Source organism: Rousettus aegyptiacus, unplaced genomic scaffold (genome assembly GCF_014176215.1).
Source record: "Rousettus aegyptiacus isolate mRouAeg1 unplaced genomic scaffold, mRouAeg1.p scaffold_m13_p_2, whole genome shotgun sequence".
In the NCBI taxonomy this organism is placed as follows: Eukaryota; Metazoa; Chordata; class Mammalia; order Chiroptera; family Pteropodidae; genus Rousettus; species Rousettus aegyptiacus.
Window position 1 is genome coordinate 160907027 of NW_023416295.1, and position 19303 is coordinate 160926329.

General features: G+C 32.8%; 1 protein-coding gene across 3 annotated transcripts in view; it reads right to left on the reverse strand.

Moving 5' to 3' along the window:
• Positions 1-481: 481 nt before the first annotated feature.
• Positions 482-19303, reverse strand: part of UHRF1BP1L (UHRF1 binding protein 1 like) — a 71350-nt gene continuing 52528 nt past the window's right edge. The window contains exons 18-21 of one of the 3 annotated variants that reach the window (XM_016158218.2): positions 18589-18839; positions 18136-18244; positions 5755-5948; positions 482-3750 (exon numbers count right to left, since the gene is read on the reverse strand). In XM_016158218.2, the coding sequence (XP_016013704.2) occupies positions 3631-3750; positions 5755-5948; positions 18136-18244; positions 18589-18839 (674 nt within the window). In that variant the 3' untranslated portion in view covers positions 482-3630. Of the gene's footprint in view, positions 3751-5754; positions 5949-18135; positions 18245-18588; positions 18840-19303 lie in introns of those variants that run through there. The other 2 variants (XM_016158219.2, XM_016158220.2) reach the window with 2 other exon arrangements.

Genomic DNA, 19303 nt, shown 5'->3' on the forward strand with positions numbered 1-19303 from the left:
ATTCTTCACCTCAAGGAGTTGACTCAAGGAGTCTGCACCTTTTAATAACTACCACCACCTACTTTTCTGCCTATGTTCCATCTCCCCTCAATCCAACTGAGAGGAAGAACTCAATACCTGAAAATATCCCTGATACCTTTCAACAAACTGAGCACCTACTATGTACCAGGCACTGTGTGAGGCATAAGGAATACAAAGCTAAACAATGACAACAAAAACATAATTTCTGTCCTCATGGAGTTTACAATCTAGAGAGTCTACATTAATCCAATACATATAAAATTACAAACGTGTTCAATGTTAAGTAGAGGTATGTGCCTTAAGTGATGACGTGTAATAGCAATCTTGCTTTGTGACAGGTATTAAGGCATGCTTCCCTGAGGAAGTGATGAAATGACCTATCTGAAAGACAAACAGAAATTAACTAGACACTGAACGAGGAAAGGTATTTCAAGCCAAAGGAATAGCATGAACAAAGATCCCAATATGGAAAAAGCACTTTATTCTCACTTATTCCAGATAATTAAAGTGCAATGAAAATAGAACACAAAGTAACTGAAAAATGGTACATAATGAGACTGACAAAGCAGTAGTAACAACTAACTTCTGTTCAGTGCTTCTTAGGTGATGTACCAGCCACAGTTTTAATGTTTTGAGACATTAACTCTTTTAATGTTCAGTTACCCTATAAAGTAAATGATGGACATAATAGATATGGCCTCATAGCTCACATAAAATATTTTGGTTTTCATTTTAAGAGGAATGAAAAGTCATCAGTATTTTAAGCTAGGGGTGAGAATGGGGTAGATGGGTTGCCTTGATTAAAAGTGTACTTCGAAAAAAAAGAACTCTTGCCTGCATATAGAGATTGGATATGAGGAAGTCCAGAGTAGCTGTAGGAAGACTAGTCAGGAGGCAATTCCAGTAATGCAGGCCAAAGGTGCTGATGGTAACTCAGATCAGAAAGGGGGTGACAAGTAGAGAGAAGCATATAAATTTGAGAGACGTTTACAAAGTAAAATGACAGGACATGGTAATGAATTGGTGAGCACGAGGCAAGAGAGTCAGAGAGAGGAAAATGTCTAGGTTACTAGTTTGGGAACCAGGGTGACGGTGTTGCCATTCATCGGAATAGAAAGATGTCTTGAACAGACTGGAGGTTAATCAAAACTTATAAAAGAGTTACTAAATAACGATAACTACAATAAAAACCCAGAGAGGAGTTCCTGATTAATTTTTCCACATATATTTGTCTGCAGTTATACACAGCCATTCTCATATGACTTAAATAAAAATAATGCTTCATCATAACTTGTGTCATATGGCAGTTTTCTGAAATTCTTCAATTAAATGAGAAAAGAAAAAATACAAGATACCAAGAAAATGCTTTTGACATACATGAAATTAAAATGCAAAACATGATTACCATTTCCTTCCCCTGATCGCTAACATTACAGTGAATCTTCTCCCTTCCCCTGGCAAAATCTGTGAATTAATGACTAAAGTAAAATAAAAGCATGTAACTGAGATTTAAGTCAAAAGAGTGGGTTATTAATTGTGATTTCAGTCAAGTCACTTGTTCTTTCTGAGCCTAGGGTTTTTATTGAACTTTTAAAATGTGAGTTAATACCTATCTCGCAGGTTTGTTGTGGGAATTACATGAGAGAGTGTTTTTGCAAGTGTTTTATGAATTTTCAATCTCTATAAAAATAGTATTCACTATAAATTTTTAAAAATCCAACAAAGCATATAGAATGCTCAGATCTATATTATCATCTCTACTGTATATAGGATTTTCTTGAGAAGGCCAAATAAATTAGAAAGGAATAAGAAAAACATTCAGCTTCTACAGCACTAAACAATTATTCCATATATTTAAAATTTATATAGAGCGAACAGGTCAATCCTGAGAAACACTGTCAGGCTCTGAAGAAGTCAATGTGCTATCAAATCTGTTTGTCTACATGAGAAACTGCTTTTGTCGACTATATACCTACAAAATAAAAGTACTCTACTAAGGATATTAACTATACATTTTAAATCTTTAGACCTTTGCTTTTAATCTAAGACTATAATATAGTTTATATTAACAGAGTTTAACATGATTTTTAAAATACTCTGAGGTAAAAGAATAATTTGTTCTTTGCTGTATCCTCAGCTTCCAAAACAGGACCTGTATTTTTAAATAATGTCAATGAATATGAGTGTTATAGAAGAGAGGAAAAACGGTCAGTACTGCTCTCAATAAAATCCAAGTCACTCCAACACTTAAGTAAATGAAAAATGTATTTTCCTCCAGCTATTCAGACATAAGGATGGCTGTATCAGTCATGCCAACGAAGCACCATAAAGTGTCATAATGTGGCTTACAATTTTCAAGTATCTTAAAGAAAAAGTATTCCAGTTGTTTCATGTTTTATCTTAATCTATTTATGTTTAAGAATGTGAATTTTAAATGAGACCCCACTATGTTTAATTCTATCAGAAATATATTTCAAATCTTTAAAAGCCTCTATTTCTTAAACACTCATGAACTTTTATTTCATAATGTATGATTGAGATTCTCTCATGTTGGCTTCAATCTTAACAACCTCTAGAAAATAGAATTCAAAATTTACCAATTATTCTTATTTTAGAAGATAGTATATATGTCACGTAGAACTTTAATCAAAACTAGCTATATAAATTCAGTATGTGCAAACACCCATCTAATATAATACTACAAGAATGGTATGAAACTTTTTTTGTATGTGTAAAGAAAATTCTCTGAAAACATTTCTTTCCTTAAATAGAGAAAAGATGAAAGTAAAGAAATAGTATAAATAGTATTAATTAAAATTCTTATAAACACTGCCAAATTTAGCAGGCTAGTTAAATTATTCTTCTAACAATAAATGTTTCAAGAAATGTACAAGTAATGCTTTTTAAAACAGTTGGCCATATACTCTAATGTTTTGTTTCGATACAGTTTGTGCTTTTTATTTTTATACTTGTACCATCGTTTTTTTGTGAAAACTATAGCTTCAACTTACAGTTTACTCATCATTTAAAATGATTTCTTTTTCACGTTTTCAAGTTACTTTATAAGTTCGGTTGAGTGATCATTTTCCAGAATTTTCGAAACCAGTAATTACATAATTCATCAATCTGATTGGACTTTTTTACAGTACTTAACATTATAACATTTAAAATGTAAGCCTCCTTTTATTTTACATTAGCCCTAAAAGCATTTGAATCTTTGTAAATAATAGTAATTACTGATAGCAATAAATTCAGCAATCTGTGGAACACAATAGGTTTTCATTTTTCTTTTTAAAAAATGCCTATAGTGTGATACCGAAATTAGGAAATGACATCTTCTTTTCATTAGACATGTAATTATTTTACAGTATGTGTTGACTTCCTTATATCGTACCAATTTAAAAGAGGGTTAAACCCCAAAACACAAAACAACCAAAAGATTGTAATGCCCGTACCTAATACTTTCTAAACTGGCTTCGGAATAGTCACCACTTTCATTTTATTGTCTTTTCATGAAAAGGAAAGTCTTCCACTAATTGGTAACATCACATAATAAACAAAACCTCCCTACCCCAGAGCTCTAATGTGAGTTTCTGACTGACACTCCAGCTAGTCAACTGCCATCTTCTTTATATGATGAAGAAGAGCATCTTTTTCCATGTGAGCCTCTGCAAGAGCCATTTTAGCTTTAGCCAATTCCTGTTTAAGAGATTCATTCTCTTCCATGAGCTGAAATGATAAATTTGGAAAATAAGAGAATTTAATCATTTTCATAAAATGTGGACAATTTATATAGTAGCTAAAGGTGTGACACTTGAAACAGTAAAAATATCCAATGCTGACGTGGGTGTACTTAAGCTGAAAACTGCTTTGAGAAGCTATTTAGAAACACATTTCAAGCACTTAAAAATGTCAAGTTTTGACCCAGCAATTCAAAACACTAATTAACCCCTAATTTCAAATCTAATAGTGATTCAGTTTAGTTTTAATTTCCCTGAACCTCTCTGCGACTTTAGATACTGCTGACCTCACCTCTCCTCCCTGTCTTTCTCCTTTTTTTGCCTTTTATGTCACAGCCCTTTCATGTTTATTCCTTCTCCAAATATGGAATTTTCATCTTTTCTTCTGGTATTTAAGAACCCTTAAGATAATCATGCTAAGCAAAATAAGTCAGACAGAAAAAGTTGAGAACCATGATTTCACTCATATGCAGGACGTAAAACTGAACGCAACAAATGAACAAGACAAATGAGCAAAAACTCAGACACAGACAACAGTTTAGTAGTTACCAGAAGGACAGAGAGGATGGAGGTAGGGTATAGTGCGGGAAGGAGAGTTGTCTTTGGGTAGTGAGCACGCAACACAATATACAGATGATGTTACTATAGAACTATACACTTGAACCCTATAAAATTTTATTAATCAATGATATCCCAATAAATTTAATTTAAAAACTCTTAAATTTTAATATTTCATTAGATTCTGTTACCACCCGAATCACTCTCTTAGATACCTCGTCTCCTCCTATGGTTCCAACTATCACATATATAGCCTGATCCAGCATAAACCACTCTCTCGAGCTGTAGACTCGCATTCCAAATATCTCATACAACATTTAATCTAGATGGTCTCCCCTTCTGCCATTAACTCAGTTCAAGTACTTTATCATCTTAGAACTATTCCCTAAACCTAACTCTGAAAATATGGTAAAATTAAGGGCTCTCTCTCCAGAAAAATACATTTATATAAACACATTAAAATATATGCATTTAATTTCAAAGAGTTTTTAGACTTCTTTTAGTCCCAGCTTAACAATTCTTGCCTTATAAACCAAGCTGGGTATTTCTCTATATTTCCCTAATCTCTAGTTTGGCACCTGACACAGTATCAGTATCTTGTTACCACCTGTTGCTACTCCTCTCTTTCCCACTACACTTAGAGTTAGTTTACCAGTAGGTAAGAATGGTATATACTGTTCAATTCTATATCCTAGCTCAGAGCTAACATCCACCAAATCCTGTTGAAGAGATCAATGAACTCATTCTGTAGTTCTACCATTGAGAATTAAAATTCTGTTGGACATTTTATTTATAATGGCAAAATAAAAAGAGAAGCAACTCGTATGTTAACAAATGTTAAGAGGAAGGTTTAGAAATGACAGCTATTAAAAAAGGTTTAGAAATTACTCTGCTATTAAAAAATAAATAGGAAGCATGCATAGCAATATTTGTTAAATATTTGAAAAAATATTTGTTAAACAATGTTAAGTAAAAAAATATAGTATATACAAAAGAATAACAACCGTTTAGAAAAATTATAGAAAAGAGTGAGAGGAAAATTTTAAAAATACTGATAGTACTGCAGGAAGTAAGAATGTATTAAAGTTGTTTTAAAATATTTTTCCAATGTTCAGAAATATTATAATACTTTTGCAATTTAAAAATAAGACAGCAATAAATACATCCTCTTGGAAGCCTTCCTAGATTCCAGAAACCGGCACTCTCCCACATTTGCTCCCCTATCTCTCTGATGGACTAAGACTTCCATGAAGGCTGGACTGTCCCTATCTTGCTCAACACTCTATCCGTAACAACTACCAAAGTGCAGAGCTCATAACGGGCACTCAATAAAACATTACTTAAATACGTAAATAAATAACGTTTTAACTATTTAGTATCTAACATTTACTTTAATTGCTGAAACTGAATGAGAATACATTAGTTTTTCCATTACCTGTTCCCTAGTAAAGTCAAAAGAGCACTCAGGAAAGTTAACCGATTGAGAAGACCAAGGAGCTGTTGGACTTGTCTGAGTGGCTTGAGTGACACTGTGTTGTTTCTTCAGATCATGCTTTCCACTGAGAAGCAGCACTGATTCACTTTTGACACTTTCTTTCAAATCATTTCCAGTGTTAAATATCTGAGAATCTGATCGAACAAAAAAAAAAAAAAAAAAACGCAGGTAACATTTTCGAATACTTGACAAATCTTAATTTCTATTATGAGAAACTAATTTAAAAATAAATATATCTATATTAGTATGAAGGCATTATTATAAGATAGAAAAATAATAAAAGAAGTCAATAAAACTAAAAGCTCATTCATTAAAAAGATGAACAAAACTGACAAAACTTTAGTTAGATTGGGAGGGGGATTGGGGACTGGGTGAAAAAAGTGAAGGGCTAAAGAAGTACAAATTGGCAGTCACAAAATAGTAACAGGGATGTAAAGTACAGTGTAAGGTATATAGTCAATAATATTGTAATAAACATGTACAGTGCCAGGTGGGAACTAGACTAATTGGGGGTATCACTTTGTTAATTATATGTCTAGCTACTGTGCTGCGTACCTGAAACTAATATAAAATAATATCGAATGTCAATTTGAATTGAAAAATAAGAAAAAATACTAGAATCAGAATGAAATATGGGACATTACTATCGACCTTAGATAAATAAAAATGATTAAGAAATACTATGAACAACTATATTCTAATAAACGAGATAACATAAATGAAACAAAAATTCCTAGGAAGAGAAACTACCAAAATAGACTAAAGAATAGACAATATGAATAAATGTACAGCAGGTAAAGAGATTGAATCCATAAAAAAAAACAAAAAAACAAAAAAAACAACTACCCACAAACAAAAAGCCCAGGTCCAGATGGCTTCAGTGGTGAATCTACTGAACATTTAAAGAGAATCAATAATACCAAATCTTTATAAACTCTTCCAAAAAACAAAAGAGAACATTTCTCAATCCATTCTATAAAACCAGTATTACCCTGATTCCAAAACCAGACAAAACTAAAATCAATAATGGTCATAAATATTAATTTAAAAAATCCTCCACTAAATATTAGTAAACTGAACCCTGAGATATATAAAAATAATTATACACCATGGCCAGGAGGGATTTATCCCAGGGTGGAAAGTTGATTCACTATCAAAAGATCAATTAATGTAATACACATCAGCATAATAGAATTAAACAAAAGACATGATTATCTCAATAGATGCAGAAAAAACATCTGATAAAATCCAATACTTTCTCATGATAAAAACACTCAGCAAACTAGAAATAGAAGGAAATGTCCTCACTCTGATAAAGCACATCCACCAAAAAGCCACAGCTAATATCATACTTAATGGTATAAGATTGAATGCTTTTCTCCTAAGATGAGAAATAAGACAAGGATGTGTGCTCTCACCACTTTTATTCAACACTGTCCGAGAGGATCTAGCCAAGGCAATAACACAAGAAAAAGAAATAAAAAGCATCCACACTAGAAGGGAAGGAAAACTCTCTAGTCACAGATGACAAAATCTTGCACTCTAGAAAGAAACTAAAGAATCCACTAAAAAACTCTTAGAATTAATGAATAAGTTTAGCAAGGTTGCAGGATACAAGATCAATATACAAAAATCAATTGTTTCTAAACACTTAAAATTAACAACTCAAAAATTAAAATTAAGAAAACAATTCTATTTAAAATGTCATTAAAAAAATTAAATACTTATGAGTAAATTTAACAAAAGAAGTGTAAAACCTATAGAGCACCGTTGAACAAAAGTAAAGTTGTTCTAAATAAATAGGGGAAAAAAATGTATGTTCATGTATGGAAAGACAATACTGTTAAAATGGCAATACTTCCCAAGTTGATCTATAGCTTTAACACAACCCCTACCAGAATCTGAACTGACTTCTTTGTAGAAATTAACAAGCTGATTCTAAAATTCATATGGAATTGCAAGGGACCCAGAAGAGTCAAAACAATCTTAAAAAAAAAAAAAAAGAAAAGAAAAAGCATACTTTCTGATTTCAAAACTTACTCCCAAACAAGTTAGTAACCAAGACAATGTGGTCCTGGCACAAAGATAAATATATAAATAAATGTAATAGAATTGAGAGTCCAGAAATAAACCCATGCCTCTATGGTCCTTATCCACACAGCAAATACAAAAATTAACTCAAATGGATCACACAGTTAAATTTAAGAGCTAAATTTATAAAACTCTTAAAACACAGGGGTAAATCTTTATAAATTCAGATATGTTAATGGATTTTTAGATACGACACCAAAACCACAAAAGAAACAAAAGCAACAACAGTAGTAAAACCTCAATTAATTGGACTCAAAACAAGCCTGTGTTTCAAAAGACACTACAGAAAAAGTAAAAAGACAGCCCCAGCCCATAGGATAGGAGGTAATATTTCCAAATCATATATTTGATAAGGGACTTCTTTAATATGTAAAGAATTCCTACAACTCAATTAACAAAGACAAATAATCTATTTAAAACATAGGCAAAGAATGTGAAGATTTATCCAAAGATATACAAATGGCCAATAAAAATATGAAAAAAAAAAAAAACCCAAGCATGACATCATTGGACACTAGAGAAATGTAGATCAAAACCATTCCGATATATCAGTTCGTACTTGCTAGGATGCCTATAATCAAAAAGTCAGATAATAACAAGTATTGGCAAAGAGGTGGAGAAGTTGGAACCCTCAATTCTCTGCAGTGGTAAACATGTAGACCAGTGCAGCCACTCTGGAAAACAGTCTGACAGTTCCTCAAATGGTTAAACATAGAGTTTCTGTATGTCCTAGTAACTCAATTCTTAGATATACACTCAAGAGGAAGAAAAGCTTATACATGAATGTTTATAGTTGTATAATTCATAAGTCAAAAAGTAGAAACAACCCAAATGTACATCAAGTGATGAAGAGATAATATGTAGTGTAATTATAGAATGAAATATTTGGCCATACAAAGAAATGAAGTATGCAATAACATAAACCTTGAAAATATGCTAAGTTAAAGAAACTAGTCATGAAAGACCAAATACTGTGTGATTCCATTTACATGAAATGTCCAAAATAGGCAAATCCATAGACAGTAAATTAGTGGTTGCCCAGGACTAGGGGAGGAATAGGGAGAGACCACTAATAGGTATTTTTGAGGGTGATGAAAATGTTCTACAACTGATTGTGATAACAACTGCACCAATTGTGAGTATAGCAAATTAAATTATATATTTTATGTGAATGGTTTAGTATTTGAATTATATCTCAAGTGTTTTTATTAAAAATAATTATAAAAAACAAGGCAGGGAATATTTTACACATCAACTGTTCCTCCATCCCCCACTTTTGAATCACAGAGTACTTTAGGTTGCAAGTAAACAGAAGCCCAACTTGAATTTGCTTTTTAAAAAGGAAATATATTTGTTTCTTTAATGAAAGAATCCAAGTGATGGTGCTTTAGGCATGGCTGGATAAAAATCCTAGTTTCCAGCCACGCCTTGCAACCACTCACCATGTCTCAAGGGCTGAAATCTTTTGATTGTCCCCCAAATACTACTTGATTAGTAACTTATAATGTATTTTGGTTTTCAAACTTTTAAAGGAACGTACCTCTTTTTAATAAAATCTGACTTAAAATGCTAATATGAACTAAAAATAAAAGCTGAGTTATCCTGGTTGTAGTAAGAATAAGGGACCTACATCTTACTACTTACTCATGGAATCTTAAGAATAATGAAAAAACCACTGACTAAACAATTCTGAAACCCATTCTATATCAATCATTGGGAGGTACAAAAAGGAGAACAAAGGGAAGGTAAGAGAAGAGGAAGAAATATGCAGAGAGAGAAAGGAGGAATAAAGTAGAGAAGGAGAAAGAGGAATGTATGGATAATAGAAGATAATGAGAGATAAAAGAGAAATAGGCAGGAGGATGTAAAAGGAAAAGATAGGAAGGGAGTGGATGAGGAGGAAGAAACAAGATGAAGGTAAAAAGATGGGAGAGACTGGAAAGGAATGGGAAGAGAACTCACAGACAGTAGGGGTGATTGGAGCCTATTACCATAGACTTATTTCCTTTCATTTACTTTAAAAGAGCTTCTTTCAAGTTTTTAGGACAAATTCTGATGAACAAATCTATGCCCATCATGGATGAAATGTGTAGCATCTTCCAGTGGCATATACTTTTTCCCTAGGGCAGGCTCTGCCGCTTTCTATATATTTTACCTTGAATAAGTCACTTCTATAAACTTCAATTTCTTCATTTGCAAAATGAATCTGATAAGAATACTTGCCTTAATTATCACAAAGGGTTACAGTAAGAATGAGTTAATATTTATTGTAAAAAAACTTTATCAACTGGAAAGGATTATCCAAATATGAATTGTTATTAGTACCACAGTAGGTATTCAATAAATATTTGACTTTAATTATGGACTTTAATAGTTCTCTGTTTATGCAAATAGAAGATTTCAATTCATTTTTCGTTTCTGGTCATCAGACATGTCTCTGAATTTAGGTTTTACTTTTCTTTAGGTTTAGTAATCAAATAAATCTTCCCGCATTCTCAGTTAGGGAACATTATAGCAATGATTCTAAGTGTGTGTATGGCAAAGGGCTGCTTGTCACAGAGCTTTTAAATATACCGTGCCCCACCCCCACAACATTCTGATCTAGCTATTGGGCGGTAGACCCCCCCTTGCACCCCTTTTGGTTGCGAATTGATGCCATAATGACTAGCCACTCTTCCAGAGGAGAGTATGCCAGGTCATAGATGTGTTGGGTAGAGAAAATGTTGAGAGCCAGTACATTACTATTAAAAGTAATTAATAATAGGTGGCATGGTATACACACACATATACCATATATATATATACACACACACACGTACCAAATATTTTCTGTGTTTTTCTTTTTTGGTTAGTCTTATTAACAGTTACCTAATTAGCCATATTTCACTAGAACAAGAAATTATAGTGTATCTTTCTAATTTTCTGAAAAATTATTGACGTTTCTCTTTAAAGTCTTTAGTGAAAAACTGGTAATTGTTTTTAAGACTTTCCCAAGAGGTATGAAGTACTATAAATAAGCAGCAAATAAAAGTATAAAAGCACTTATTCCTTCATGATGGATTTTAATCACATCCAGAACTGCTACGAGTATACCCTAGAAAAAAAACTAAAAAAACTAAAAAAACAGAAAGGAGTGAAGAAAAATATCACGTAAGCTGCTATTATCACAGCAACAAGCAACTACAACTGATTTTTGAAACAGCTACTAATGAGATTATTTTGAATGCTCCTGCTTGGTAAATAAATTTGCTTCAAGGGAGAAAAAAAAAAAAAACCCAGCACACTTCAAAATTTCCTAACTATCTGAGAACGCTGGGTCATTCAAATCATTCCCCAAAAGTTCTTCTAATTCTGAAAAGCAAATAAAATTCATTAATACTTCTTTATCATGGCTAATGTATTACTTTGAGTCATATATATGATATATTATCGTACATGTGTGGTATATCAGGCTATATGTTACATTATATACTTTACACACTGAAGACCCTAATGCAATTAATTTGCACATCCTAAGAAAAATAACATACACAGTTTTATGACACTGCTTTTAGGAATACACTGAAATAAAACATGAGATATCCTATATAAAACAAAGCATACTTGTTTATACTTAAAATGTTATTCTTCCTAGTGCCAATGAAAAAGTACTTTAAAATAATCTTTGAATTTTTACAGTGCTAATATCCTGAATAACAACATAATGGAAATTATACCAATGAACTTTTGAAAGGTATATCCACAATTTATACGAGAGCTGCTGCTTAAGTTCAAATAATGCTATTCTGATGCCCATTTTTACATAATCTAGCATATGCCTTTTTCCTCTAACATTTCATCATTACCTAAACTGCTTTCTGAAAACATTCAAATAAATGTCATTGTAAAGGCATGAAATAAGAAAAAATACATATTCTTAAAATGTACATTTTAAGCAGCTTCAAGTTTTCAAAAATGTAAGATATGAGGTGCACAAACAAGAGACATGTCATAATAAAAAAATAAAAAGATACTACCTTACCTTCATTAGAGCACACTGCTAAGTTAGATATAATTGTTTTAAAACCCATACAACTTTAAAAACAAATCCAAATAGAATTTCCATATTGAAGTGATCGTCAAGAAAAGATATACTCTTGCTGGACTGACCAGTGACTTACTTTTGCCTTTAGCTACTACATTAAAATACAGTTCGCAACTGGTAAAATATATATCTGACTATAAAATATAGATAAAAAATGTAGGGGAAAATATTAAGGAAGAAATTTCAAAGTACCTTTTTTTAAATTAGTTTTTACTTATCAAATTGATGTTTAATGCTGTTTCTCCAATGTGTATATGCAAGTGGAGACATAAAGCAAAAAAATTCAATTATAGAATTTATGTACTTAATTAAAAAAATTTTTAATGTATTCTGAGAGGCATGCTAAAATTTCTTCATATGACTTTAGTATCTCACTATGATATAATTCCATTTCTCTTTATTTGAAACTGGTTTGCTTTTTTTTCCTGTTCTATTGTTAGATGGGTAAAGCTTTATGACTGGGGTACGTTTTATGTTTTTTTGGGGGGCAGGGGAGTCTTTTTATCAATATGAAATCTTCCTCTGGGGCCAACAATTTAAACGGGCACCCCACTAAAGTAGGTATATACAGATGGCAAATAAGCATATGAAAAGATGCTTTACATCATGCCACCAGGGAAATGCAAATAAAAACAACATACCTCTACACACCTATTTAGGATAGCCAAAATACAGAACACTGACACCAAACGCTGGTGAGGATCTGGAGCAATAAAAAGTCTCATTCGTTGCTAGCGAGAATACAAAATGGTCCAGCCATTTTCTTTCAAAACTAAACATACTCTACCACCAGGTCCTGCGATCACACTCATTGGTATTTACCCAATGGAGTTGAATATGTCCATACAAAAACCTGCACATGAGTGTTTTATAGCAGCTTTATTCCTAATTGCCAAAATCTGGAGGCAACCAAGATGTCCTACAGAAGGGGAATGGTTAAATAAACTGTGGAACAGTCAGACAGTGGAGTATCACTCAGCTCTAAAATGAGCTATTAAGCCTTTAAAGACACGGAGGAACCTCAAAGGCATATTACCAAGTGAAAGAAGCCAACCTGAGAAGGCTATGTATGATTCCAACTACATGACATTCTGGAAAAGTCTGTATTTTTGCCTTTAAAATAAAATTGAGGTTTAAAATTATTTTCCCACAGGTTGCCAGGGGTTGGTGGGGGGAAGGAGGATGAACAGGTAGAACACAGAGGACTGCTAGGGCAGTGAAACTACTCTGTATGATGCTACAATGGTAGATACATGTCATTAAATGTTTGTCCAAACCTAGAGAATGTATATCAGGAACGACCCCTAATATAAATAATGAACTTTGGATGATAATGACAGGTCAATGTAGACTCATCCATTGAACAAAATATACCTGTCTGGTGGGAGATATTTATAATATGGAAGACTTTACTCTGGGGTGACAAGGATACATGGGAAATCTCTGTACCTCCTACTCAATTTTGCTGTGAATTTAAAACCGCTTTAAAAAATAAAGTCTATCAAAAAAAAAGAAAAGAAATTTCTGTCCCATTTTATACTTTTAATTCAACATTATCTAATCCTTTTGTTAGTTAGCCCTTGTCTGATATCTATATACATTTTTCCCACCTTATTTTCAGTGGTTTTGTGCCATCTTGTTTCAGAGGGAATATCTCATTGCAGCATATACCTGAATTCTTCCCCCTAACTTTATATTAGTGCCTTTGTCTTTTAATAAGGGAATTTAAACTACTCATATTTACTGCAATGATTAATTCCTGTATTCTAATTTAATGTTTTCTATTTACCATCCTTTCTTTTAATTTCACTTTTTATATATTGTTTTTTGTATGTAAAATAAAGTATTGCTTGGATACTTTCATCTGTTTTTTTTCTCAGTGCTCGTGGTTTAAAAATTATTATTTTTGGACATCTAAGGTTAAGCATACGATGTTAACAAATATTTTTTTTAAAGTCTAGTGTTATTTCCCCCTCAAAAAGACAAAAATTTTAGCACAGTTTTACTTCTCTATACCCCTTAGTTTTTCCCAATTGCAACCTCTCATACTGACATCATCTGGAATTTTAGTTGCAAATACAAAAAATTATTCTTATACATAAACAAAAATTTAGATTTAACTCTAAGTTTTACTATAGTTTCTTCACTTACTACTGTTCCTTATTAAATTTTCATTTTAACTAATTCTTTCCACTTAAAAAATTGTCTTCTCTGCCATAAAAAAAAGAATGAAATCTTACCAACTGCAACAACATAGATGGACGTAGAGGGTATTATGCTAAGTCAAATAAGTTATACAAAGAAAGATAAATACAATATGATCTCACTTATATGTGGAACATAAAGAATAATAAAAATGAACAAACAAAACAGAAGCAGACTCATAGATACAGATAAACCGATGGTTGTCAAATGGGAGGCAGTTTGGGCTGGGTAAGAAAGATGAAGGAAGGGATTAGGAAATACAAATTGGTAGTTACAAAATAGTCATGGGGATGTAAAGTATATCATAGAAAACATAGTCAATAATATTGTAACGACTATTCATAATGCCAGGTAGGTACTAGACTAATTGGGGGGATCACTTTGTGAGTTATATTAATGTCTAACTGCTATGTTATACACCTGAAACTAGTATAAAAGAATATTGAACGTCGACTCTAACAGAAATATAAAAATAGAGAAAAAAAAGGTCCTTATTTTTGCCTTTAAAATAAAAGTTGAGGTTCAAAATTATTTTTCCCCAGAACTTTAAAGATTTACATATCTTTTAGCATCCATTGTTGCCAATGGAAAGTCTGATGCAAATCTGATTCTCTTCCTTTTGCCTTTTATCTCTAGAAGATTTTAGGACTTTTTTCTTTATCCTTAGTATTGTGAAATTTAACCAGTATTTCTAGGTAAGAATTATTTTTCATTCGCTTTGTTCTGCACCTGGTTGGCTCCACCAATTTGAAGACATGTTTCTTCCTTCTAATCTGAGATGTTTTATGACTTCTTCAATTATTTTTCCTCTTACCTTTTATTCTGTTCTCTTTCTAGAATTCCCTTTAGATTCCTTTTGGAATTTCTAGCTCCATTCTTCGCGTCTCAATATTTTTGTATTTGTTTTTGTTTTTGTTTTGACCCAGCACCATGGGTCAAAGAAAGATATACCTCTCCTACTAGATGCTCTCTCACCCATCGATACATTTCATTATCTTTAAACTTTTTGCCCTGTTTCTATGGCTCATGATGCCCCCTGCCCTCTACTGTGTTTTGCCAGAGTTATAGACCTTGGAGCTTCTTTGCTTCTGTATTTCTCTTTCCCTGTTGTGTGTTCTTCTTGATGGTTGTGCCAATGTTTTCAACATCCTTTTTAAACATCTTTTTCCTCCTTTTTTTTTTTTGGTAAAATACCACCCTTTGTTCAGTCTTCTGTATCTGTGCTGTCCAATAGTAAACATTAGCAACATGTGGCTATTTAAATTTAAATTGACTACATATAAGTAAAACCAAAAATTCAGTTTCTCTGTTGCACTAGCCACATTTCGAGTGCTCAACAGCCACTTCATTATACATTACAGACCTCCTCCACGATAGCAGGAAGCTCTATTGGACGCTGTTGTTCTAGATCACCTTTCGACCTTTAGCTGCACCCGTTCTGTTCTTTAAGCTGTCTTTATTCACCCAGTCATTCAACAAATTTTTTTGGAACGTATTTTTGGAGATAGGGATAGTGGTGTATGAAGTAAATTCCTGCTCTCATCTAACTTACATTCTAGTTAACAAATGAACAAGAATTTAGTATATCAAAAGTTGATATACTATTGAGAGCAAATGAAGTTTAGGTAGGAAGGGAGCGGCTGTGGATGGGGAAGGATGGATGGAAATTTCTCTAATGAGGGGACATTTGGGAAGCGACTTGAAGAAAGTGATAAAGTGAGGCATGTAGATATCTGAGGGAAGAGCATTTCAGGTAGAGGGACCAGCAAGTAGAAAGGCCCTGAGCCAGGAGTGTGTCTGCCATGTTTAAGGACAGCAAGGAGACCAGAGGAAGAGGAGTGAATGGTGCAAAGGGGGAGAATAACAGGAGATAAGGTAAGAGAAAAGTGAAGAGCAAGGTTGTGAAAACCTTTGTAGGACACTGCAAGGACCCAGGTTTCTATTTAAAGTGAGAAAAGAAGCCAGGGGACAATCTTTAGCTGAGAAGTTATACGATATGAATTACATGTTTAAAATGGCACTCTGGTTGCTGGGTTGACAACAGAGTGTATGAAAGCAAAGGCAGAAGACGACATATGACTTAGGAAGTGACTAACAATTCAGAATACAATTGAAAGTGCTAGTGTTACAGATGGTGGGAAAATGTCAGATCTGGATATCTCTTCAAGGTACAGCCAGTGGATTTAAGTGAGCTATTATTTTTTACTTCAAAGATCAGGTTTTTAATTTTCAAGGATTTAACTGGTATTTTCTACAAGAGTTTGTTTTTGTTTTATGAGTTCAAAATTCTATCATCTATATGAGGATATTAATTATATTTCTTTAAAAGTCTCCACTTTTTCATAGCATCAATTGTATTATTCATTCCTTTGTCTCTTATTATATTAGTTTTTTGAAGGCATTTTGTCATTTATTTTGGCCACCCATCATTAGAATCCTTTCCTATACTTGAAGAATTTCATACTTCATTAGTATTCTGGGGCACAAAATTTACTCCCTTTAATTAATGTTGGATTGCGTGGTCTTCTTGAGTAGAATGGCTGGATATAAGTAACTCTGTAACTTTCTGAGTTACCACCAAACTGTTTCCAAAACACCCACAGCATTTTACAATCCAAACAATGCAAGAGGGTTCCAATTTCTCCCTAGATTAGTTCTCCTGAGCTCTCCTGGCCCCCTTCTCACTTCTTCACAGGAGAGTAGGTATAATTTCTCTGATTAACGAGTTTACAAAAAGGAAGTAGGTATGTGTGATTGAGTTTCTTCTGACTTTGGTATAAGCCTTGCCTGCAAAAACAGTATATTCTGTTCTACTTTCTCTATAAGACAACCCTGAAGTTTTGGTATCTAAAGCATTTAAGGGAGAGAGCCATTAGAGCAAATCTATCTTTTCACACCTAAGCTATCTTCTCCACCTGAGCTTTTATCAGTAATGAGGCTGACATTTTGATCTTTCTTTGGCCTGACTTCTATATTTGTTCTAGTTGATCCCAAACCCCAAAGGGTAATACTTTTCAATTAAGAGTTCTCTACAACCTGTTCCAACCCCAGCAAGAGTCCTGTCTTGTGGGTTATAGCTAATCATTTTTCTGGTTTTGCCTCTGGTTTGCTCAATTAAGATTTCTGATCCAGTAATGATACTTATTTTTGATTTGTTGTACTGTTATAACTTTATGTTCTCTTAACACATTTTATGTCATTTCGTGGTTTTGATAGCAGATGAAAGAGATGCAAAATCAGTCCCTCATATTTCACCCTCAAGTAGCTACGAACAAAGTGAGGACCAGAACACCCAAGTACTGACTCAAGCCCTTTCCATCACTCCACACGACCTAATAAGATATAATTCTTAGAGACTTCAAAGGCTTGTTAATGTGGAGATACAAACATTATAGCAGAACTAAATGCACAGCAATATACCTTAGGTAACTGATTTGCAGAGAATAAGTATCCAAAAATTATAAGAAGTCACATCAGGTTATAGAGAAGGGTTCACTGAAAAGAAAAAGCTAGAGTAACCTTGGGAGGGAATGAACAAATCTAATGAGGAATAACAAGCATTAAGAATACAGAGATTTGAACATGCAAGAGAAATTCCAGTACAGGGTGTATACATACCAGGTTGGTTGAGTAAATATAAAAGAATAGTGGGAAATAAATCTAAGAAAGAGATCAAGAGACATGTAAGGCCATGAAAGCCTCTCTCACTTTCACTCAAGACACATTTGTAGAATAGGTACTAAATCAACTGTAGATGAGTTATTTCTGAGGTAGAGAACCATTCATAGGTAATATTTTGCTACAATGTACCGAAAGTCAACCTACTACTATGCACATACATATAAAATAAATAATAAGTATGAAGGAAAAGAAACAATTAGCATGTAAATAATTTAACTTCAAATTTCAGGTGTTCGTTTAAATTGTTTTTTCATATATACCTCTGATATGAAAAGAGCCATCATCATTTCTCTCTACCACAAGATGATCAATATGAATGGTCACAGGCGCTGGTTCAAAGGATACTGTACTGTTTCGAGGACTGTCATCCTACGGAAAACACAAACGGTATCGGCATTTTGTTATTAAAGCAAATGATGAAATTAAAATAATCATTTTCTTAACAAACATTACTTCAATCACATTTTAATGTTAGAAATTTATATTTACATGCTTTAGCCAATACACAGAGAAATCTTCCCATTCTATTTTGGTATTTTCCAATTTCTAAGCAGGATCTTTATATCATTCACCACAAAGACCAACAAATTCATTTCAATAAATGCTGATGGAGTATATATTATAGAGAAGGCATATTCTTAGACGTGAATTAAAGTCCATGTTGGCAACGTAAACATTCATAACATGAAAATATGTAAGTATTATTAACATACTTTTAAATTTATTTTTGAGTTAGAAACTTGTATCTTCATTGGCATCACTGTTGCAACGGTTTCATCTTCCAAAAAATGTTGAATATTCATAAGAGAAGATGTAAGAAACTCAGTGCTAAAGTTTTCTATATGGCATTGTAAAAAGCCATTTTTTTCTGCAAGCACAGAGTGTATTAAAGCACCAGGCCCACTTTCAAATCTTAGAGTAATCTCAGGAGATTTGGAATGACTAACAACTTTATGATCAGAACCTATGAGAAAAAAAACAAAATTATAACTTTGTGGCACCACTAAAAAATGTTATTTTTGATTATTTGTCATTAGAGGTTATTGTCACACTGTATAAAATTAAAGCAATAATAAAGTTTTAGTATTTACCCTTAATTTAAATGATATTTACAGTCCATACACAAAATACCATACACAGCCCTAATTTCAATTTTTATAGACCATCTTCTACTGCAATAATGCTGACTCGTCTATATTTTCTATTTTTTGGTAACATGAAAAAACATGCCATTATATAAATTTGGTATCATGCGTAATTCCGATACTTAAAAGTGTGTCTGGCTATATTATATATCCAACTATAAATGTGTAGTATCATGGACTATTATAATGAAGAAATTACATCTTTTCTAAAACAGGGTATTAAATAATTAGAAAAGTAAATAGAGAAGACCTCATCAAAATGTTTCTACGAGAAGACAATCTT